At 43.1% G+C, this 24942-nt stretch overlaps 2 protein-coding genes across 3 annotated transcripts in view; both read left to right on the forward strand.

Moving 5' to 3' along the window:
* Positions 1 to 9243, forward strand: part of DOCK1 (dedicator of cytokinesis 1) — a 278725-nt gene extending 269482 nt beyond the window's left edge. For both annotated transcript variants that reach the window (XM_017809240.1, XM_017809241.1), the window contains exons 51-52: positions 528 to 673; positions 8942 to 9243. In XM_017809240.1, coding sequence (XP_017664729.1) covers positions 528 to 673; positions 8942 to 9037 — 242 coding nt within the window. In that variant the 3' untranslated portion in view covers positions 9038 to 9243. The remainder of the gene's footprint in view (positions 1 to 527; positions 674 to 8941) is intronic.
* Positions 9244 to 13648: 4405 nt separating this feature from the next.
* The window catches only part of NPS (neuropeptide S), a 32601-nt gene continuing 21307 nt past the window's right edge, over positions 13649 to 24942 (forward strand). Inside the window, exon 1 of the mRNA XM_017809151.1 lies at positions 13649 to 14399. The gene's annotated coding sequence lies outside the window, so the exon portion shown is untranslated. The remainder of the gene's footprint in view (positions 14400 to 24942) is intronic.

Consider the following 24942-nt stretch of genomic DNA (forward strand, 5'->3'; position numbering starts at 1 on the left):
TTTATCCCGGATTTGGTTCATAGTATAATAATACTCTGCGAACTAGAGTGGGGTGGGGGTGATTTTCCACTAAGTTGGTCATAGGGCTGGAGCACCTCTGCTGTGAAAACAGGCCGAGAGAGCTGGGATTGTCCAGCCTGGAGAAGAGAAGGCTCTTCCAGTGCCTAAAGAGGCTCCAAGAGAGCTGGAGAGGGACTTTGAACAAGAGCATGGGGTGACAGGACAAGGGGGAATGACTTTAAACTGCCAGAGGGCAGGGTTAGATGGGATATTGGGAAGGAATTCTTCCCTGTGAGGGTGGTGAGGCCCTGGCACAGGTTGCCCAGAGAAGCTGTGGCTGCCCCTGGATCCCTGGAAGTGTCCAAGGCCAGGTTGGACGGGGCTTGGAGCAACCTGGGCTGGTGGGAGGTGTCCCTGCCCATGGCAGGGAGTGGAACGGGATGAGCTTTAAGGTCCCTCCCAACCCAAACCATTCTGTTTCTAGGATTCAGTTGCTGAAGGAGTTAACTCAGTGTTGGTTTTTACAGATCTGGAACTGAATGGAATGTCCAGCTCCGACATCCCCGACGTTCCTCCCCCTCTGCCCCTCAAAGGAAGCACAGCCGACTATGGGAACCTCATGGAAAGCCAGGACTTGATCAGCCCGACGACCTCCCCCCCTGCCCACCAGCGGGTGAGTCCTCAGGGAATCATCACTTCCTGCAATTTTCTTTCCTTTGTCCCTTGAGCAATCCCAGGTGAGACAGGATCCTGCTCCTGGATGTGTCAGCACATCCAGAGAGTTCTGCAGTTGCAGTGTCTGGAGTGTGAGGGAGCAGCGTCGACCTGAGGGGGAGATTGGGTTCATTCTGGTGAAATCTAAGCCAAATGCTTTTAGGTGTGTTGGTAAGGGAGCTTTAACCAACAGGATACATTCTCTGCAGCAAATTAGATTTAATAGCCTTTCAGTGCTGTCTCAGGAAAGGAAATAAAACATGTTCCTGCCATCTCTCCTTTCTGGAGCTCCGTTCTGTCGATGTTCAATCGCTGCTTGTTTCCCTGAGGCAAACACACACCTCCCCTTTGAGGGAAGGAGCTCAGAAACTCCTCATCATCAACAGCCTTTTGAGCTTTCTGAAGAAAATACACTTTTTCAACTTTGTTTCCTGTAGCCTTGAAGCTTTAAAAATAATTTGGTCTTTTTCTTTAAAGCAGCACTTTTGAAAAGGGCCATTTATTTTCTTTATGAAGAGAGAAAACAGGTTTAAAGAGGTGTGGTGGGTTGACCCTGGCTGGTACCCACCAAAAATGCTCCATCACTCCTCTCCTCAGCTGGACAGGGGAGAGAAAATATAATGAAAGGCTCATGGATTGAGACAAGGGCAGGGAGAGATCACTCACCAATTACCATCATGGGCAAAACAGGCTCATCTGGGGGAAATGAATTTAATTTATTGCCAATCAAATCAGAGCAGGGCAATGAGACCCCAAAAGGTCACAAGTCCTGCCACTGAACATGGGGAAACTTCTGGCATCCTCTCACAGAAACTACCACAACCTTCTCACACAAACCCAAACCAGAGGGTTTTCTATCCTTTGACTTGGAAATCTCTAACTTTGACCAAGCTGTTATTTTGTGGAAACTGATCCTTCTTTGTTTGCAGAGGTGTCTTCCAAGAGTTCTCTGAAGTTCGTCATTGCAATGAGATTCTGTTCAGTAATTTGCTTTTCATGGCTAGAGAAAGCATTTCTGGTCTCAGCAGAGAGTGTCAGGCAGGAATTTGGTTTAACTCTGGGAATAATTGTGTTTAACACAGACTATCCGAGTGCACAACAGTACACAAGTCCAGCTTTTTCCATGGTTGAAATTATAACTATTTCTAATAGTATAAGTAATTCCTATTGTAGCAGGAATTCAGTATGTATAGGCTAAATAGGAAAAAGCAGATGTAGAAGTACTTTCAGGAATGTCAAAAGTGTTATTCAAAACACCATGTTTTACTCTTTGTATGCATTTACTGAAAAATTCTCTATTCCCATCCTCTCTTCCATAGTTGTTCCCCATGGCTGGGTGGTTTTAGTAAATATTTTCACTTTTCCTCTTGTTTCCATCAAAGTAGACTAAACTTTTAACCCATTTCCCTGGTGTCTCTCTCAGGGACCAGCTCTCATTTGTCCTGAATTCAGACCTCTAAGTGGAAAATTACAGCATGTACAGCAGGGCTGCCAGGAGAGTTGTCTGAGGAATGCGTCTTCAGGAAGAAAGCTGAGAAATTCAAATTAGGATTCAAATTTCTTCAACTCCTTCCTGCATGAGCTCCAGAGTAGTAAATTCATTTTCTATTATATAGTATAATGTTTAGGTCGTGGTGGTAGCTCAGGATTGCTTATGTAAGTTCAAATTTTAGCTAAAGAACACTAAGCAATGGTGAGAAATAAAATCCCAGTCGTCAGGGTTTCTTTCCCTTCCCTCTGAGGCTGTTTGAAGGGGTTTCCACTCCATGGAGAGATGTTGGGTAGTTATTGTACAACTTCCAAATGCCATCTTGCTGTGATGGTTGGAGACAACTCAAGTCCCAGCCTCAGCCTCATGGAAGATGTGACCTTGGGCAGCTCCTGGACCTGCCATGAGCAGAGTTTCTGCATCATTAAATGGAAGTTCATAAAAATAGTGCCAATATGCTCCCTTTTTGGGTTTTTTTGCAAAGTTTTAGTCAGGTCTTAATATTTTTGCTCTTTACAGCCTTAATTTTTTCAGACTCCTGTCATTTTTTTTAATGTATCTTGTCATTGTAGACACAGACCCTGTTTTTTAACATGCAGTGTTGAAGGGCCTTAGAATTTAAGCACAGCTAAGAAATGCAATCAAATATAGGCTACATCTCCTTGGCTAACTGTCCAAAATTTACATCTTCTTATCTAACTGTCCAATATTTTCTTCAGCATCTGTATTTTTATAAACTTCCAAGATGAGGGAATTTAGTTTCAAAGTCTGGAAGAAGGATCTAAAGCAGATTTGTTGCAAAACCACATGTATTAGTTTTAGAATTCATTTTAGAAAAGGTTTCTAATCTTATAACAATCACTCTGTGCCTTTATTTCATCAGCCTTGTAGGAAGGAAGCTGTTAAAGAACATAAAGAAAATGAGTAGTGCTGGACATGAAAGATCAGATGAGTAAATTCTTATTGCTGCTGTGATTAAATCCCACTCCACGGTTTTAATGCCTTATGTTTCATGGGTCAAATAGCTCCATAATTCATAACTTGATCATTCTCTGCCTAGTAAACTGATCATCCTTTAAATTACACCAGCTTTGTATCAGTGAAGAAAAATCAGTAAAACATATTAGAGATAAGATTATCTTGGTAGCTTTTAAACTGGAAATATCTCCTTGTGTGAGGAATTATTAGATTTTTCACTCTGGTTGTCTTGCAGTGGGTTATGAAAGCCAAGTGCTGTAGTGAACTGAAAGCAGGCAGTCAGAAATGCAGCAGATGCTTCAAGTCAAACTGCAGGCAATAATGTCATTTAGTGTCTGAGGCAGCAATCTTAGATTATTTGGAGTCCACTGTTACCTTGGTGTACCTTAAGTCTTTTTTCCAAATGATCATCTCCTTATAATTTCCTGATTGTCCCCCTACTCACCGTTAACTGTGAGAAAATATAAATATATTTTCTTCCACCGTGTGATTTGTTCTGCTAAAAATGTTCTTAATAATATATGAGAACATAAAAAAAAGAAGCCTATGACTCCTGCAAGGATTACTATTACATCAGGGGATTCCTTTAGGCACTTATCCTGCTTTATGGGTTCGTCCTCACCCTTGCATACAAATCAACCGCTTGCTTTGTATTCACGGCCGGAGGGGAGCTCAAAGAAAATAGACAAAGGAGCACTTGGGTTTATGATATTGGCTATAACACTTACTAAGGATCAGGTAATGGTTGGGATGAGAACACCTCCATCAATCCAGGCAGAACTTGGAAAGGAGGAACGGCGAAGGCTGGAGCGGCGCATGGGACGAGGAGCAGAACGGTCTCATGCAGTGCCTGGTTTGACTCTCTGGGATGCTGTTGTATGAGGGTTATTCAGGCTGGTTATTCAGATATAATGGAATAATATATCCTAATATAATACACAGAAGGAAGAATCCAGGGGGATTTTCCCCGTGTTGCAGTGCATGTGCTGCAGAGCTGAAAATTATCTCCTGTATCAGCTGCAGTGAGCAAAAAGTGACCTTGAAGGCTCCAGCAAAGTGTCGTCCTCATGACAGAGACAAAAAAGCTGGAAACCAGCTGAAACGATGGAGGCAGCAGGTAATTAGGGAGCACTGTGTCAGGATTTGCTATAGCAGCCTCCAATGGAGGGGCAGCAGCATCTCTGCTCTCTGTGACCAGTGACAGGACCCAAAGGAGCAGCTGGAGCTGAGTCAGGGAAGGTGTAGGTTCGATATTGGGAACAAGTTCTTCCCCCAGAGGGTGGTCGGGCACTGTCACTCCAGGCCCTTGTCCCAAGTCCCTCTCCAGCTCTCCTGGAGCCCCTTTAGGCACTGGAAGGGGCTCTCAGGTCTCCCTGGAGCCTTCTCTTCTCCAGGTGAACACCCCCAGCTCTCCCAGCCTGGCTCCAGAGCAGGGGGGCTGCTGTGATCTGATCTGAGACACCGACTCGAAGCAATTCCATGTTGCTCATTTTGGGGGATCATTCACATTGCCCAGGGTGGCACACAGCAGGTGGAAGAACACCAAGTGCATCTCCACAGAAGGATCCTTAAAATTCTTTTTTTTTACCTAAGCCCACTCCAGGAAGGGCTGTGACACAGTGACATGAGACTCTAATAGATGATGTACGACAACTGCCTTCAAACAGTCATTTTACGCCAGTTACCTGCCAGCTTTTCCACATAACTTTGCTCCCTGGGTCAAACAGCCAATTAGCTTAAACTGTCTGTAATTTGGTTCACATTAGTGGAGTTGGGCTGTTCTCTCTGCTGGTGCATTATTGCCCTTTCACAATAGGAGTGTTATTCTGCCAGAACCTCGCACTATAATGTTATTTTTCATTGCAGATATTATTTTTCATTGCTGCTTGTCAGGCTGCTCAGCTCTGTGCTGAAGGAGCAACTCAGGATCTGAAAGCATTTACAGTCCTGGGTAGCTGATAGTTTATTTACATCCCATTTCTCCTGCTTCTGACCTAATTAGATCCATTAATCCTTCCAACTTAGAGTGCTTCTCATTGGATCTCCAGAGCTTGTTATATTGATGACCGTGGAATTTGAAAGAAAAATAGTTGCACAGGAAGAAATTTCGTGCAGTGCCACAAGGAACAGTTTTAGGAATCAAATTTGTTTGATTTTTTGTGTGTTTTCTGAATGAAAAACAATTTTGCTTCTTCAGAGGAGAAAAAAATTGCATTTTCTCATCTTCTGTAATTGATTTTTACTACGTCCTGAACGTGCCCAGTTGCAGTGCAGTTCATATCTGGGAGAGAACAGAGACAAATGTTTTTGGACCTGATTCTTTTCTGTCTGAGGGAGAAAAAAAAAGAAAAAAGCAAACAAATGGGAGCAATTTCATGTCTGAAGCAGAAGGAACAGATTGTTTCTGTGTTGCAGATGTGCCTTTTACATAAGGTTTCTGCTTCCCCTGAGGTCCCCACGAGTCAAGGATTCTGCCCAAAATAGGTTGGGATGTGAACCAGCCTCTGTCAATTTGTCAGAAAGGAAAAAGATTCTTTGAGATTCACAATTAACCACTGAGATATAAACACGAACTTGGCAAAGCAGCTCTTAATTAAATGTAAAATCAAGGTAAACTCTATTTTTATTTCAAAGTTTCTAAGGGGAAGCGCAGCAAAAATGAACTTTTTATAAGCCTGGTAATAATTTTCTGAGTGTGGTATTAAAGGGAGAGAGGAAGTATGCTGGAATTTCATCCTGTCCTGGAATAAAAGGGAGGACGTATCAGCTCTGGGAGCACTGGCTGGATTTGGAGTTCCATAGTGGCATGTTTTGTGGTTCTAATTCCTCAGTTATGTCACCCCAACCAGCCTCACACATCCTACTTAATATATTCATTGGTAGCTTATTATATAAATGAACATGTGCTAAATTTATCCGACTTTCTAATGGAAATTGTAAATTCAATTATAATAATTATCTACCTATCTCTGTTATTTCTTTCTGCCTAATTTGCTTGCAGAATCTGAGCTCTGGTAGGTTTTGAGCTTGTTATTTATAGCATATATATTTAGCTTATTCTCATTGTATCTCTTCTTCAGAAGCAGGTTTTCAGGGCTGATTTGATTGTTCTCTGATCAATATGAAGGGCTCATTTGGTTGAGAAATGCCTTTGATCTAATTGAATTGAGAATTATTGCCAATGTAGTGTTATTTAAATTCAAAATGGATTTTCACAAATGATGCTATCAGCAGAGTTAGGGCTTTTTTTCTGGTGATAAATATGAAGTTAAAGAGCTCATGTGAGAGCAGAGCAGAGGAAAGTTTTATATTTTGGAATGTATTTCAGAGGGATACCTGGTTTACTGAGCTGTGGAATGAATGTCATCTTCATGAGGAGCTGTTGCACGTTGTACACTGATGTTCTGCAGACCACCAGCGATTCCCAAAGTTTGCCCAGAGCCCTTGCCTGGATACAGGACTGTAATTAAGCAGGTTCTCAAAGATTTTGAAACCTTCAGATCACAATTGACAGTCCAACTCTTAGTCAGATGCCTTAATAGGGATTCAGGAGTTTACGTGCCAAGTATTTGCTCAGGTAGAGGGAACATTTAATGGTTCTGACTGTAACATTTCAGAGGCAGATCAGCAGTGGCATTTTAACTAAAAGCCAAACAAGTCTTCAGTTTTGCGTTTAGTAAAATTAAATTCTTACATTATCTGCTTTTCATATTTATCTGTTGACCTGGTTTTCCAACTCAGAGGTCATCGTGTCCCACTGGAAGTCAGGAATAAGTAGTGCCCTCTTTGGAGCCTGCTCTGGAAAATCAGAGAGTCATTTAGGTTGGAAAAGACCTCTGAGATCATCAAGTCCAGCCATTCCCTCATCACTCCCAAGGCCAGCACTAACCCATGTCCCCAGGTGCCAGGTGTTGGTGCCTCTTCCCCAGGCAGGCGGGGGAACACGTCATCCCAGACAAGGCATCCCGGCTCCCGTGCCTTGCTCTTGGTGCAGAGTTTCTCATTCAGCAGCAGATTAAACCCAATTACTTCCAAGCTGCCAGGTCAGGAAGCATTTTGGAGCCAAGGAGGGAGGTGAGAGCAGGCACATCCAGGCAGTGGTGCTGCTGGAGAGGCTGGGAAATGGAGAGTAGATGGAGCAGAATGGAGAGATGGGCTCAGGGCTTGGCTTACCTGGGGGTAGTTTGGCATCCCTCTTCATTTGCCATAGAGGAGGAGTGAGAAAACTTGTAAAACAGATGGAAAAGTAGTTCTGTCCAGGTAGGATACAGGAAAAGTATTCCAGCAAAAACCCAGCCTTCCTGACTCAGCCAATTTGCAGCCTTACCTTTCTCTTTAGTCTGTGCTTAATAAAACTATCTGGATTTGTAGCTTCATGTTGTCTAAAACCTGCTTGAAAGAGGGTGTTTAGTTACTTTAGAGATGCTTTTTCCTCCTACTCTTACACATCTCTGAAAACTCCCAGTAAAACTCCCAGACACAAGATTGCAGGAGCATTAGGAGGAGAGGCTGAGATGTCCTGGCATCACCCTGAACTGCTCATCTTTTTGGGACAGCATCTTTGGACAGCTTTTAAAAGGAACAGTCTTGTTTCTTATGCTCTTCCATGTGGTTTATCAGTTGTTTATATACCAGTATCTTCCTGATATTGAGAAATCCTGAGTTATTTTGTCCAAGCTGTGCCTGCAGTGGAGTACCTGCAAGTTTTTGGACTGTTCTTGTAGCAGTGACCAAAGAATTTTGGCAGAGTTGGTGCTTGTTGGGCTGTGAGAGTGTGTGAAGCCAGCAGTTAGTGCTGGGTGGGTGAGGCAGGACGAAACACAAACAAGTGGGAATGGAAAAGCATCATTAGGTTTGGAAGAAGACAAAAGGCAGTGGCTGAGGAGAAGGAGAATCTTAGGGAAAAACAACCCCAAAGCAGCATTTCTGAGCTGTGATGCTGCAGCACAGCCTGGGTGCAGTGAGGGGAAATCTGCACTGCCTGCACAGCCAAAATCTGTAAAAACCTGCCTGCAAAGCCTGGGAGCAGATTGCAGTGTTCTCCAGCTCCTTCTGAAGCAGGTTTTATCATATGTATGATTTAACATTATAAAAAAATCTTAATTTCCATAATGACTTTTTTAATTTGTCCAATTAGCTGATGATTCTAACTGGGAGTGCTCTTCTGTTGTGTGATACATGAAGCGATTTAAAATATATGTATGTGAACAGTCTGCATTTCTATTTTGAATATTTTAATTATAACCCTGTGTGTGATGGTAAATTGCGACTTACTTATCTCTTTAAATGGTTTTAAATTGTTTCCCTTTTCCCTTTTTTTTTTAAATGATTTCTGTTCTAAATGTGCAAAATCCAAAACATAACAGAAAAGCAATGAAGCCGTTGCTTCAGCTTAGTTTTTAAGCTCTGAGTGCCTGGGGGCTGAGGCAATCAATACACACCAAGGAATCAATATCCTATCATGATATAAAGTGGGGAATTATAAACTTCTCCAGTGCTTTCGAAAGATTTTTCCTGAAATATTGAGCTAATTAATCCTGAACCCTTGAGAGATTTTTTTTTTTTTTGTTGTTAAAATAAAAAAGTTATATTTAAAACTAATGGCTGAGGGCGTTGGGAATCCACAGCAGCAAGTTCCACGGAGAGGTTTTTGTGAGTCAGAGGCTGCAGACTCACCTGTTTTCTTCCACAGTTGTATATGAAAAAGTTTCCAAACTCCATCCTTTGCTAACATGATCCATCCAATTTGGTTTCTTCCAGCACCTGCCACCTCCTCTCCCCAGCAAGACTCCCCCGCCTCCACCTCCAAAGACAACTCGGAAGCAAACGTCAGTTGACTCTGGGATTGTCCAATGAAGAAGGAAGCAGGTTCTTTTTTCCAAAGATAAAGCTGTAACAATTCATTTCCCTAAGTATTTTATGGTATATAATGTTTACCTCATTCAGGTGTGCAGTATCTAACATTTAGTGCAATGACTCTAACTCCATAAGAAATCCATTTCTAGCCATGGAACCAACACTACATCCCCCCCCCTTCTGGGGGTTATTCCCTCCCATAACTTGAAAGAAATCTGGATTTCTACTTGAGACCTGGAATTGTCCATCAACTGACAGTACCCTCTTCCTAAACCTTCTCCCTGCTTCTGAGTAATGCCAGGCACAGAGCTGGCTGTGGAGATTCAAATGAGAGCTGAATATTTTGTATCTAAAGTGTTCGGGTAGCTCTGGGGTTTAAACTGAGCTGAGTTTTTGTACCTAATCTTGGTGTATATAGGAATTGATGACAATATTCACATGGAATTCAGTGCACATTGGAGGAGCTTCGCAGGGAGGTGAAACTTCTGTAGGATTTCCCCAGATAACAGGGATTTGAGCCCAGGGCTAAAAATCAGATACAATTTATTTGTGAAATGTGCCTTCTCTTTAATTGGTCTGTGTTACAAATAATCTGATTTGGCCGCCCTGGCCACAGGGATCAAGTTTAAAATCTCTGGTGACAGGAGGAAAAGTGGCAGCAAAACCTCAGCCCTGGACACGAGGAGAGCAGACTTCAGGTGCTCAGGGAATGAGGGAGTAAATTCCTCTGGAAAAACGCTTTTGCAGGTGCTGGGGTCCATCAGTGCTGCTCACTTTTCAAACGTCACCTCCTGAGGGCACAGGGGCAGCAGTTCCCAAATATTGGAAGTCAAGCAGGTGAAGCTGAAGGCTGGCTTGGCTGAGCAGGGATCTTCTCTTGGCTATAAAGTGGAAAAGGAAGGTGTGTGCCCAGTGGAAGCAAGGTCAGGTGACATGGGAAGAACACAGAGATGCTGCTCGTCACTGCAGGGAGAAAATGGCCAAAGCTCAATTGGAGTTGGAGCTGCCAGAAATGGGGGGAACATTAAAAAGGGTTTTTTTAATACATTAATGGCAATAGGCAGTATAGAAATATCATTGGCCCATTCCAGGAGGGGGATGGTCACCTCCCAAACAGGGACACAGACAAGGCAGAGGTGTTTAACACTTTCTTTGCCTGACAGGAGGTCATGATGATGGGGAAGGGCCTTAGGGGAAGCAATAGAAGGGGTGGCTGAGGGTGTGTAGTGGTTTGAAGCACTTGATCTGTTCAGCTGGAGAAGAGGAGACTGAGGGGAGACCTCACTGGGGCAGTGGGGAGGCAGGCACTGATCTCTTCACTCTTGTGACCACTGACAGGACACCAGGGAATGGCTGGAACTCTGTCAGGGGAGGGTTTGATTGGATGTCAGAAAAAGGTTCTTCCCCCAGAGGGTGGTCGGGCACTGAACAGGCTCCCCAGGGCAGTGGGCACAGCACCAAGGCTGGCAGAGCCCAAGGAGCATTTGGACAATGCTCTCAGGGACAGGGTGGGATTGTTGGGGTGTCCTGGGCAGGGCCAGGAGCTGGATTCCTAGTGAGTCCCTTCCAACTCAGTGTATTCTGTGATTCCATGATTAATGGGCTTTATAAAATTAGTCATTGTTGCTCAGCCATTGCCATTTTCGTTCAGTTGGATCTTCTGAGTGTCCATCACAGGGTACATCAAGGAAGCCTCAGAGCTGCCGACGGGCACGAGCGTGTGGGAAAAGAACGAGTAGGCAGGTAGGAGACTCCTGGTCATTCTGAACCCAAAAGCTGAGTACAGGAATGGGAAGAGCTTTTTCCTTTCTTTAATGTGTAATATTTCATGTTGGATTAGGATGAACTGAATGGAATCACTTTGTCCTTGTGCCATCATTCTGTACAGTGTTTGTATATATGATGGTTTTTAGAATGTTTTCATTTTTATGGTGCCTGCTTTTCATGTAATAATGGATTAATGTGCCTGCAAAGAATGCCTTATGTATTTTTAATTTCCTAAGTACTGAAAGTGTAAAGAAAAAGAAAAAAGCATTTTTTTTCAGATATTAAACTCTGAGAAATATCAGACAATGGTGGGATGGGGTTTTGGGAGGGAGGAAGGAAACTAACTTTATACTCTAGTGTTTTTTATTGTCATCACACTTTTGTTTTTTATTATCTACAATCTTTTTACTCTTACAGTAGATTGTTTTTAAATATACCACTGACTCAAAAATAAAATATTATTTTAAAAACTTGTCTAAGAAAATGAATACATTTCCTGGGTATTTTTGATCCTTACTGCAGAATTTCAGGAGCTGTTGCACTCTATAGAGGGCTATATATACTTAACCTCTTTTCAGTGTAATTTTGGGGGGAACTCATGATAAAGCTGATAACTTTCATTGTGTTAATGTGATTATTCCTGCAGGAAGGAGCTAAAATACACATCAGCACTAAAAACACCCATCTCTGTGTGCTGTCTGTGCCCATAAAGATGGCTTATATATCTTTAAGTTATCTGTTGCTGAACTCTTCAGAAAACAGATGAGTTTTAGGTAATATTTTCCACCTCAAGTACCTGCTACATGATGCAAGTTGCAAGCAGAAGTGACTTTATACAGCAGTAAAACAATACTGTTGTTACAAGAGCAGAAAAATTGCCTTTCTCATAAAAAGTGGCTGGAATGGTCAATTAGATATTCTCATATTTTTGCCTTAAACCACTGTGTCACTTTGGATCAAACAAACACACTTTTTCTTGTTATAAAATCAGCTACTAGAGCATCTCAGAATTTACTGTTGGATACCATCCTCCAATTCCCTCTTTGTTTTGTTAATATAATCTCTGTTCAAGAGGAGCACTCAGGGAAGGATTCTTGGCTGCAGTCAATCAGGTACTCATTCTGTAGACAATCAATAATGTATTACAACTTTAATTCTGTAAGTCTCTTATTTAATTGAGGATTGCTTTAGAGACTGCTCCTGGTGCTGCCTGGGAGATGTGCTGGGATGCTGGTGAGTTTTGCTCTTTTCTGTTCCCTTTGCCTTCTAAAGGCTGGGAAGAGCTTTCCCATCGACCTTTAACTGGATGCCTGTAAATTGCATTTCTGATAATGTGTTTGTTTTTGCTCATCCTTTGCAAATTCCTGTGCTCATGCAAGTGGTATAATTTGGCCCTGCGAGACTCCTCAAACAAGAGCTGCACTTTCAAATGGGTCTTAACAGTACAGACTCGAAACCTCATCTGTGTGTGTTTTACAAATGTACAACCTGAGCCTGGGAATTGAAAATCAGACTCTCAGATTCACTCAGACCCAAATTGCCAATCTAACATCTTCTAGGCTGTAACTCATTGCCCTCCTCAAAGTGTGGTAAAAACACACCTCAGCAAATTCAGGAAGTCATTCAGTTCCAGGCTCTAAGCAGTGAACAATCCTGGGAAGGCTGTTATTCCTCACGGTTTGCTCTCTTCCTTTGTATTCCAGAGTTGGGTGTCAGAGCATCCCATTGCCATGGGAATTCCTTGCCAGATTGTTTGCAATTCAGCTGAGCTAATGCAGAACAGCTTGATGTGAAACAAGACAGAACAAGGTTATTTGATTTTAACCAACGTGGTGGGATCTCATGTGTCTTTTGTCTGCCCTGTTTCTGTGGGAATTCATCCCTTGATGGCTTCAGTGAGTCTTTTGCTTTCCCTGCCTCAATGCCTCGAGTGGACATGGTGGGATTGGGATGACCTGGTGTATTTATCAATGACCTGGTGTATTTATCACTGCTTTGTCCTCCTGCCAGCTCTCCTAGTGCCTCCCCATCCACAGGTCCCCATTTAGACTACATTCAAATCAGTATTTCTGCTTGGAAAGGTGATCCCCTCCATCTCCTCCATAGCAAAGCTTTCCAGGACTTTAGCAGGATCCACAGGGGCCAGGTTTTCACCATTTAAGTCAGGGATTAACCTCCCCTCAAGTGCTGTCCCTTTGCTCAGACTTGAGAGCAGCACCCCAAGGCTTTCCAACAAAAGTTTACCTGAAAGAAGGAACTCAGAAGTGTCAAGTTTCTACATAATATGAGAAAACAGATTCCATTGGTCAGGAATTTTCACTTCTTGAAAAGTAGCTTGAATTTACTTAGTGAAAGTTAACTCACAGTGCCAATATAAAAAAGAGGAGCCCTCAATACCGTTTTCCTGAGTGGTAGTGTGGGAGTGAGAGGGTGAATTTTTACAGGTGCACAGATCAGTTCCCATCAGTCCCACACAAAACCACAAAAGATTTGTTTGGTTTTTAATCAAATTTCTTTTCAACGGGAAGCTCAGCACAAAGGTCACTTCTTAAGCAGGTTTCCATAAGTGACATTTATGATTACTGAAATGTCTCTGGTGGTATCACAAATTCTGAGACTAAAAATGTTTTTAAATTCAGTTTTGTCTTAACAAAGGCATTTTTCTTTACCTTGGATGTTTGTTGTATGTGACTTTACAGAGGAAAATGATAAAACATTTGCAGTGCATATGGTTATGCTTATGGTATGTGAATGAGAGATTCATGGGAGTGCACATATATATGTGTATTCATGCACACACATCGAAACACACATTTTTAATGTAAAATATCTAATTTTATTGTCTATTTGAGGTGTCCACCTTCTAGCTTCACACTAGACATCTTCCCTATTGATTCATGTGGCCTTTTTGGGAATCATTCTCTGCCAGAAGCTTCATGTCATGTTGTTGATGCCAGTGGACCCATGATGGATGTTCATAATTACCCAATTTTGCTAAAGGTTATTTGTCTAAACAAGTCATTTCTTGTGTATGTATTGACAAAATCAGGTGAAATAAGCAGAAAAATTTCTTAGAAAGGTTACAGCTGGTTTGATGTTTAAATCTATGTGGACCAGACTGTGACAGTACATGGTGTAACAGGAGTCACCCTCTTCTGATCTGGGAATTACCATCCTGGATTGGGCTGTGGAATACTTTTGTATGCTTTTGGAACAAAACAGCAAGTGCTGGCACAGCTGCCCAGGGCAGGGATGGAGTCCCCATCCTGGAGGGATGGGGAGGGATGTGTGGACGTGGCACTTGGGGAGGGGGTTTAATGGTGGCCTTGGCAGTGTGGGTTAATTGTTGGGCTCAGTGATCTTGGAGGGATTTTCCCAACTGAACCATTCTGGAACTCTAAACCTGAAGTGTTTTATTCCCAAGCTGAAGGCAAATGAAAGGATGGCAGAAGTGTATTTAAATTCAGTGCGAGACAGGGTGCAAACATGGACAAGAGATTCCCAGGCTGGAGCAGGTCTCCCAGGAGGATGGGTGGTGAACCTTCCTGCCCCTCAGCATGGAGCTGTGGCTCCTGCATCCCTCTGCACACACCAGGTAAGGCAGTTTTCAATCTGCATCTCCACTTGGCCTTCTGACAAAGCAATAAATTATAGAAAATGCCCATGAAAAACAGACCAGGCACTTGAGTGATGGTGAGCACTGAAATTCAGGGTTTTCCTCTATTTCCTCAGTTTTTAGTGGTAATGGGAAGCGTGAGGTCCAGCTGCGCTGACATTTCAATTTCCTCTTGTTCTCCTTTTGTACTTTTCATGGATCTAAACTGAATTTCAGGCTTGCAATTGCCACCTTCTCGGGGATGCAGAAATGTGTGGATTGGTCTAAATACTTGGTTATTGTATAGGATCTATCCAGCTGTTCTCCAGTGAGGCTATTTATAGGATTTTTAATTTCCCTCGGGGGGGGGTTATGTGTATTCTGCAGACATGAATAATTACTGTAAATTGTGTTTCTCTGTCAAATGACAGACTTAATTTTTTTTCATTTCAAGTGTGTGTGGCATTGTATTCAAACACTTCAACGAGAAGTTGCTGAATTGAATAACTCATTTATTTAACTGGCTGTGGACTGGTGTACTGGGGACATGTACTGACCCTGCTGAGGCTGGGCTGGGATGGTGACTCCATTCAGTCTCCTGTTGTGTGTAGCCAAGTGGTTTCCATCCCCTCACTCCACCTTTTTGCAGCTACACGTGATCTGTGGTTCTCCAAATCCAGTCTGACCACCCCTCACTACTACCCAAGCTCCCTGTCAGCCATCCCAAACCTGCTGAGATTTTATGGATGGTGATGTGCTGCTATTTTAGGTTGAATCCGCATTGGTTTGGCCATTCTCTCAGCTTTTCATTGCACAGTTTGGCTCTGATGCTGTTGAACTTCTGTGTGTTGCAGCACAAACTCTTGCACAGCCAGGGAACTAAACAGAGGAACATGGGCCACAGCAGATTAATGCTGCAGATTTGTGATGGAACTTCTTGTGCTTCAGTGACAGCTCCTGTTCAGTCACTTTATTTCACAGAATCACAGAAACATAGGATGGTTTGGGTTGGAAGGGACCTTAAAGACCATCCAGTTCCACCTCCTGCCTCTTTCCACTAGACCAGGTTGCTCCAAGCCCTGTCCAACCTGGCCTTGGACACTTGGGCCTCACCACTCATAGTAAAGAATTTCTCCCCCATGTCTAATCTAAACCTGCCCTCCTTCAGCTTAAGGCCATTCCCCCTCGTCCTATCACTAATTTGCAAATTACTATTAGGAAGCTTCCTCTGAGTTGGAGCTCAAGGCAGAATTCCCTAAGATCTCAGCACGTTCTCCTGGTATTTTGCCACCTTGCTGCACGCTCCCATTCCCATTTTTCAGATGGTTTTATCACTTAAAGTGGTTGAATCTTCTTATTTGTCTGATGATTCCTAATCAACACCTCTGAAAAGGCTTTTGGGGCAGTATCTCCTTGGTCCTCAAAGGTGCTGCCTCGTGTTTTGCCTGTCACTCACTCACAGCGAGTCCAATTGCCTTCTCCCATGTTCTTTGGGTGACCCCTCACATCTTACTAAAAAGCTTGGAGCCTCTAATTGTCCTTGTTATAACCAAGAACAAGAGTTGTCTGAGCTTTGGGAACACCAGCCCTGTGTTCAAAAAACTTGAGGATGTGGCACTGGAGAGCAGGGTTCAGTGGTGAACACAGTGGTGCTGGGTGATGGTTGGGCTTGAGGATCTTAGAGGTCTTTTCCAACTTAAACGATCCTATGATTCTGTGATTGTCCTTTCTCACACATTGGCAGACCAGGAGCTTTGGCTGCTCAACAGATGCTTGAAAAGATGCTGGTTCTGCTGTTACTGGAAGCCATGGCCCCCTGCCAGTGGCATTGGAGGGGAATGTGTGGTGTCATCAGCAGTGAGGGAGTCCTTCACAAAGAGAAAGTGCAGACAAAACCAAATGTGACCCTGCTTTCCTATCAATAATGCATTTTTGTTGTGTTGTCCTGTTGTTGGCTGCTCTTCCAAGTTTTGTTTTATTCTCCCATGGCTGTGCTTACATTTCCTCAGCACTGCGATCCCGATTTAAACTGAGTTTTCTTCCTCCACCGTTCCTGTGAGCAATGACAGATCACTGCACCTACAGCTGAAAACTGAGAAAATTAGCTACAAAAACTGTCTGGAATGAAAAAAAAAAACTTCACAGGATATTAAGGAACCTGTGGGAATGAATAGGGACCCAGGCACCGTTTTGGAGCAGCAACACACATGCTGTGTTGAATCACAGGCGACTCATATGACATGTAACAGTGTGACAGGTGAAACAATCCCACCAGCTCTGGTCTAGGCAAAACATTCCTTAGATTAGCATGAATTATGCAGTTTAAACCACTTATTAACATCCAATTTAACATTCCAAGCATTGTGTTGGGAAGTGTGTTCTTGCAGCAACAGAAGAAGGCACTGCAGAGGGCAGGAAGTTCATTGAGGCTCTAATTATTGTTTCTCTGAAAATTAGATGTGTTTTCCTGCATTTTAGTCTTATGTGCTCAAAATCTCACAGAGAAAAATCCAAATAAATCAACCACAAATTCAAAAATTTCCAAAAAGAAAATGCCTTCTTTCAAAAGATGAAGCAGTTGCTGGTGTTACAGAGGCCTGTCCAAAGATATTTTTTAAATGATATTGATACCTGGTTGTTAATAATATCTCAGTCTACTGGTTATAAACTTAATTCCATCAGTTTATTACTGTGCACACTTGGTAAATATATTTGTTGTTCCTTTTTCCCAAGCAGCACACTATTGTTAACTTGCTCCTTAGAGGGAAATAATAGTAAAGGATAGAAATACAAGATTTTTTAAGAAGTTTCTGTCTTTACTGACCTCGTGGTCCCTGTGGAGATGGGCAGAGGTGTGTGGAAGGTTACAGGTTGCTGCTGTGCAGTGCTATGTCTGAGCAGGCACTGGGGAACACGAGTGTGTGTCCAAACAAAATAATGCTTGGGCAGAGATGGGACACTTCTGAATCTCCCATCGGGAGCACCTGGAGAGAAATCAGTGTTTGTTCTGGACTCAGCTACTCCAGGGGGCTCTTGAAAAGTGGCTTTAGGAAAATTAATTTCTTTTCTCCGATGTGAGGTTTTCTGGCACATGGTGTTTGTGTCAAGTCAGTAGCAGAAATCATGTCTTATGTTAGGCCAGGACTCTTTAAGACCTGGAAAATGTGAAGCTGTGGTTTGTTTGATGGGAAGCACAGGGCTGGAGCACCTCTGCTGTGAGGAAAGGCTGGGAGAGCTGGAGGTGTTCACCTGGACAAAGCTCCAGGAAGACCTTAGAGCCCCTTCCAGTGCCTAAAGGGGCTCCAAGAGAGCTGGAGAGGGACTTTGGACAAGAGCATAGGGTGGCAGGACAAGGGGAAATGGCTTCCCACTGCCAGAGGGCAAGGATAGATGGGATATTGGGAAGGAATCCTTCCCTATGAGGGTGGTGAGGCCCTGGCACAGATTGCCCAGAGAAGCTGTGGCTGCCCCATCCCTGCAAGTGTCCAAGGTCAGATTGGACAGGGCTTGGAGCAACCTGGGCTAGTAGAAGGTGTCTCTGCCCAGGGCAGGCAGTTGGAACTGGGTGATCTTCAAGGTCCCTTCCAACCCAAACCATTCTGTGTTTCTGTGATTTTCTCTCTCCTGTCCTCAGTGCCTCTGAGGCTCTCCCAAAGCAGCTCTGGGACAGTGCCAGCTGTGTGTCAGTGGGGACAGGCTGATCCCACAGTGGGCACCTCTCCTGTCACACCACCCTGGAGAGGAGGATGCTCTTTGCTGGGACCACAGCAGAGCCAGTCTCTGGCAGTGTTATCTAAGGCAGAGTTACTCAGTTCAGCGGGGACACTTCCCTTTCCTGCAGGCCATTGTAGTACCATGAAAAAACAACCCCAAAATCTCTGCGTGGAACTTGTTTTTCTCCAGAGTTCCTTGTTTCTGGCTGACAGGGAGCATTAGCTGGTGGTAGGAGCTAATTGGAAGTGACCAGTGACCCCAGAGCCCCGTGTGCGAGCGGGAGCCTGGATCCCTCTGCTCTCAACATTCTGACGTTTGCATTTAAGATGTTCTTTTTTTTTTTTCCCCTCCTCTTTCTCCTTCCTTTCTCTCCGTGATTTCTTTTGTTTAGAGAGGAAAAAAAATTTAAAGGGAACAACTGGAAGGTGCGTTTTAGAAAAAAGAGGGTGAGCAGTTTTCACCCACCTCTGTTGTCCTGTGGGCCAGAGCATAGGGATGGTTTTTGATAGGAAAAAGGGGAATGGCATCCCACTGACAGGGGGCTGGGTTAGGTGGGATATTGGGAAGGAATTCCCTCTGGGGGTGGTGATGCCCTGACACAGATTGCCCAGAGAAGCTGCCTAATCCCTGAAAGTGTCCAAGGCCAGGTTGGACAGAGCTTGGATTAACCTGGTCTAGTGGAAGGTACCCCTGCCCTTGGAAGGGGGTGGAATGAGATGATCATCAAGGTTCCTTCCAAACCAGACCATCTTGACTCTCGGTTTCCAAGGGGTGAGCTGTCTGTGCCTGGCACTGCTCTTGCTGCCCTGCCCTGCCCTCCATCATCCCCGTGGGTTCCTCTTGCGCCAGAGCAAGGGCTGAGCTCACATGTCCCCACACTGGAGCCTTCATCAGATTTGAAAATGGCACCTCCCAGCTGGGACATGTCCCAGAAGCCCTGAGAACTATTCTCAGTGGAGATGTGGGGCTTTAGAAAATTTTTTTCCTGGCAAAAAGTTGGTGTAGTTGTGGGGCAGAGGTTCAGGGGGAACCTCAAACTGCACGGAATGGGGTTTGTCATTCAGCCAAGGATTTATGAAGGCACACACGGTGTCAAATGATACCTGTGCTACATTCTGCTGGTAATAATAAATCAGTGCAGCCATTACATTTTATTTTCACTGTAAGAAAAATGAAAGGCAGGAAAGCCAAGTGCTCACCTGTTCCACCAGATAATTTACCTGTGGCTGAGCTATAAAATGAGTGTCTCTTGCATTTCTCTTCTCTCTTAACACAAAATGATGGAGCAGGGGAAGGCACCTTCAGGCAAGAGCAGAGCTAGTGGGAAAACAAAGTAGAGCACATGCTCCTGTTGTGTTTGCTGAGGAATGATGTGAGTGTTTGGCAGCTCCCTGCGTGCATAGTGGGGAGCAGGGAAGAGTGGGCAGAGGGGGAGTGGGAGGGAAAGGCTGGCAATTAGGGTAGCAAAAAGTAGCTGAAATATTTATCCCTGTTTCCCAACCTCTGGATTTGCTTTCGCATGGGGGAAGTGAAATGTTAAGGTGCTGCAGGTCAAAAATTCATTTGTTTCACAGAATTTGTGCCAGAGTGCTGTTTCCTTCATTTGTAATGAACTGAAACAGCTGTGAGTGCACCATCCAGAAAAACCACAATCACCTGTGCGCGTCATGGTCTTGCAGGGATTTGGCTGTATCCTGATGGTGAGTCAGAAATCATCTATAAAATAATGAATGCATCATCCTCTGCCCGTAAAGAGGAGCAGCAGACTACATGTGCTGTTAAATTAAATAAATTCCATACATTTTTGCCCGCTTTCTCTGATCCTGGGTAATGCCATCTCTCTGTGTGTCCCCTCCTGTCTCTCCTCGAGCTCAGCTGCTGGTGGCCAAGCTCTGGGGCAGGGAAGGGTTCCTGAGACAAGATCCAGCATTCAAGAAGGGAAAATATTTGCCTGGAAAAGCATAAAACCCTAAAGGAAAAACAATAATCATAAGAAGAAACAACAGGGAAGGGAGTTCAGGCAGAAAAATTATGGCCTTTGACATCCTTTGACATCTTTTGAAGAGAAAAGAGGACTGGGTTGGTGGGTTTATCTTCCCTAAATTCCCACTATCACAGGGTGGTCATTGTTTAAAATTCCAATACTTAAAACAAGGACAGTGGTAGAAATGTCCTGTCAGGGTGTTTCTTTTTGCTTACTGTTAGAAATACTGAAAAGACAGCTCCACTGTAAATAATTGTATTTTGAATAGTAGGTATATATCCAAATATTGGGCAGGAAGGCTCAAGGATTAAGGATATTTTCATTAGGAAATACCACTAATGAGGGCTGGGGCTTTCTTGTATTATAGAAACTACTACCTGAGTTTTCTAGATAACATTCCCCTAAAAACTAATGCTTTTATTTCTTCTTTCTCCTCAGTCCCGAATCTGAGGGGTAAATGGGAGCTAAACTTTTAAAGCTTATGTTGAAATTGGTGTTGGCAGCTGAGTCTTGCATTATCTGCCTGTGAATTAATACACAAGGTTACATGTTAGTTGCTGGTTTTGGGGCTTTATTACTTTACCTAAACCGGCCCAAAAACCCCCAACCTAAATTGAGCTCTTTGGATTTTGATAATGACACAGCTATGCACATCTACCTTGCAAAAAAATCTAAGGGTATATAAATAGTGCCATTTCAGTCCTCTGGGGAACATGTTAGTGTTCTTACAGCTCAATCCTTCTGCATCTTACATCATCCTCTTCCATGCCTTACATAACTCTGCTCCTCAAACCCCACTAAAACCAGCTGGATGCAGCAAAATACCCCCTGGATGATGTGCCTGGTAACACCTTGGCCTCCTGAGGTTGATGGGACATTTCCATTACTTTATTATTCATAAAGGTGTATTTTATTCAGGTTTGTTTAGGTTTTGGTTTGGGGTTTTTTTAATGCCTATAACTTTTTTTAAATCTTTATTGTTTTGTTCGCAAAAGTAAAGGATTTAGAGAAAGGGCCACATGTATTGCTGTAGGACATTCAGCCCTCTGAAAACCATGTCCTTTCCTAAATTAATCCCATATAACCCCAAAATTCCCAGATTTGGGAATCTTCCCTTTCTGAGCCTCTCAGGGAGGGAGAACATCCCATCCCCCTGACCTGAGGAGCTGCTGGGTCAGTAATTAAAGATGCCACTTCCATTCTCTGTAGCTTCACGTCCTGCTCCTTGCTGTCAATATGATCTCTAAATTCTATGTCTTTCCATGACTTTTCCTGTCTCTTTTCAACTGATCCAAGGCTTTTAATCCCCTCAGCCCTTCCATTCTCAATGCAGAGCTCTCCATCTGTCTCTCAGCAGCACAGAGAGGTTGCCAATGCAGAGAAGGTGGATTTAAATGCCTTTTCACTGCAATGGATTTGATTTTATCACTCTAGATGACCTCCACTTCCCAACACTTTGCTCTTATCAGGCACATTGTTGCTGTTCAGAGAAATGAGATTCGACCATTCTGACAAAGTTAAGGAGGAAACTCTGGGGTTTGAGCGTTTTGGGGTTTGTTTTAAGCATTAAACCATTTTTCCTTCACTCCTTTGTTTACAGGACAGTATTTGTTTGATACTATCCTGCTAAAAGTGCAACCCCAACAAAGCATTAAAATTCAGACCCTGAAGTAGATCAGTCTTCCCATTTCTCTTTTAACTTCAGCCTTGTCAAGCTCTATTTTTCTCAATCCACTTTGACAGTTCTGGGTTAAAAAGACATCAATTACCCTTTGAAATTACCCTCTCACTATAGGATTAGCTCCATTTCTTCTGACTTTGGAAGTTCCTTGTGCTCAGGAGATATTTGGGAGGGGGGAGGATGCCCCAAAATGCTGCATTTATAACCATTTTATTGCACTTGACTGGCTGCCTCGAGGATGGCTGTGGCACTTGGTGGCAACTTTCCCTCTTAACCACATAAACGCTCATTTTAATTATTAATCAAACTGGTTTGTGCCATTTTATTGGTGCCATTTCACTCCCCTTTCAATCTGTAAAGCCTTTAAATGCAGAATTTTGTCACTGCTGTATAACTATAGGCAGCTCTGCTCTGTGCACAAAAACATATCCCAGTTGCAGAGGTGACCTCAGAATTTTCTCTTCCCCAGTAGAATATCACCAAGACCTTGGCAAGTGTTTTTATTTTCTTTGGTTGGTTTGTTGTTTGGCTTTTTATTTATTTATTTTGAAGGAAAAAAAGGAAAAATATAAAGGAAAAATAGGAGGGAGAAGGAGAGAGGAGAGGAGAGGAGAGGGAGAGGGAGAGGGAGAGGGAGAGGGGAAGAAAGGGCTTCTCCAGGGGATGGTTCAGCAATACATAATTAAAAATGCCTTCTGGAGGAACCTCCCTGTGCATCTCCTGTGCCCAAAATGACTTTATGAAACCCCATGTTTCCAGGGGGTTTAAGTGGACGACAGGCACAGAACTTCAGCTGTTTTATGACAAATAATGTTTTATAGCTGAAGGGGTGTAGGTTTGAGCAAAAGCCAGAAGTTCTCTTGTTCCCCCACTTCACCCCTTCATTTCTGTCTGGTTTTGACCTGTGTGTGACATGTTCTGCTGTCACAGCCTCCCCTCTCCTCCCCAGCTCTGCTCAGGCTCTCCTGCATATTTCCAGTGACAGGGAATGACTCAATACTGGAAATGTTGCCGTTTAATTTCCAACTGGAAAACGGGGAATGGAACTGCAAAGCAAACACTGTGACCCAACAGCAGAACTGTCCTAGATTCTCACATCTTGTTTGGAAATTTTGTGACAGCCTTATTGCCCAAGGGTCCAACATAATCACTTCTCAGTTCACTGATACGCTTCCTTTCAGCATCTGCACTAAATGTGTTTTTATCCCCCCTGCATGTAAGAACACTTCTTTATTCTTCAGATGCAAAGGAAAAAAAATCCCACCTCGAGTGTAGAATGGCTTGAATTATACTTATTTTAATTTTGGCTGTAAAAAATGCTTTGAAAATTATTCTCTCCACCCCCTCACCACCCAGATTCTTCATTGATGATACTGCTTTTCTGTCTTTCATAAACATTAGATTATGAAAGCCTATTTTCTACTGCCTTGACTAAAATAGGACCTTCACATGCCCATGACCACTGTGGTGTTTTCTCCTAAGTCAGTGATTTGCAGGAAGTTTAAGAAGTAAAGAGAAGATGAGTGAAACATTTGATTTGTATCAATAGGGGGGTTTGTTTGGTTTTTTTTTTTTACCACAATCACATTGTGGCTTTCATTTACTTACAACTTCTGTTGTAATATTTGCCAAGGAAACTTGGAAATATCTGGAATATCATCATTTGCAAAAGTTAGTGGTGGCACCAGGAAGGGTGTGAGGGACAGCAGGACCTTCCTGATATTAAAGAAAGTCCTGGATGGAGGATTTTGGTTGCTGAAAAATCAGGCTGATGATGGCTGAGCATGTAGATATAGAAGATTATATATTCTTATTTACATATGTGTAAAACCCCACCTGAATGGATGTTACCTTTTGTGTTTCCCTATGATCTGTTGTTTCCCATCTGTTGTTTTAATGGATGGGCTCATTTTGTATCTATTAGATTTCTCATAATTTATCTGAATTTACAGTTTTCCAGTTCTGGGAGAAGGGGATGCAGCTGTTATTTTTCATATTCTTTCCTTTTTGCCTTTTTTTTTTTAGGGAATGCATTGCTATGTACTTTCTAGGAAGCACAGATCTTTTTCAATTTTGACCTATATATCCCGTGCCTTGATTAGTTAAGAACACTAAAGCACTTTGGAATCTTCAAATTGGCTCTTAAATTGCAGATAAAAAATTGAAAAAGCTCTTTCTGTTGCCTTCTCCTACAGGGCAACATCAAACCTGACAATGGTATTTGCTCCTGGAACATAAGGAGCAAATTTGAAGGAAGATCTAAAGCACTTTTAAAAGCCATAAGCAATCAAAATGCCTTTCTCTAGCTACATGAAAATAATCCTTTTTTTTTTTTCAAGGGTAGTTATTTATTTATTAGGAAGGATTCAGAGAGAAGTGAGTTATTTAGCTGATGTAAATAATTAGTCTAGTGCTGAAAACAAGACCACGCTGGTTTAGCTCAATTAATGTTTTAGAAAACTTCATTGCATGGTCCAAAACTTTAAAATATTTCCCAAAAAATATTTATACCTGTGCCTGCGTGTTGTTATTGCATGTGCATGTTTGGATATTCATGGCAGCATCATGCAATTATCATATCCTAAATAGTCCCATCCTGAGGCATCTGCTGCAGCCCAGCACTTTTGAAGCTTTCCACTTTAGAGTCATTTCACCCAGCAAGTCGCCTTGAGGTTTATTTTAGCTCTCTTTTCTCCGTTTTTCACTCCATTTCATCAGTTGTAGGTTCTGCCTGCACTGAGCTTCACATCTGTCTGTGTCTCATGCACTGTTTGCTCCACTTGCCCAAGAAAGCAGGGACTTGGTGAGGAGCACCTGGCTCAGATTGCAGAGACAAAATGTCCCTTAGAACCTTCTCTGTACAAACACCATCAGTCTGGAGCAATGATGCAGCTCTGACCAGTTGCCACATTTGAAGCTGCATCCCCAGAGTTTCTTATTCAGCCCCCACTCAGGAGGCCCCAGTGTGTCTGTCTGGAAACCAGACTAAATGATTTGTTATGAAACATTGCTACCAGTGCTTTAAACCCAGAGATATCCAAGTTTTTCATACCAGTTTTGCTCTCCCAGACTGTTAAGATAAGAGGGAAGGTTTGGGAAGGGAAGGTTTGGGAAGGTTTGGGAAGGTTTGGGAAGGGAAGGTTTGGGAAGGTTTGGGAAGGTTT

The sequence above is a fragment of the Lepidothrix coronata genome, unplaced genomic scaffold (genome assembly GCF_001604755.1).
Source record: "Lepidothrix coronata isolate B3197 unplaced genomic scaffold, Lepidothrix_coronata-1.0 Scaffold25, whole genome shotgun sequence".
In the NCBI taxonomy this organism is placed as follows: Eukaryota; Metazoa; Chordata; class Aves; order Passeriformes; family Pipridae; genus Lepidothrix; species Lepidothrix coronata.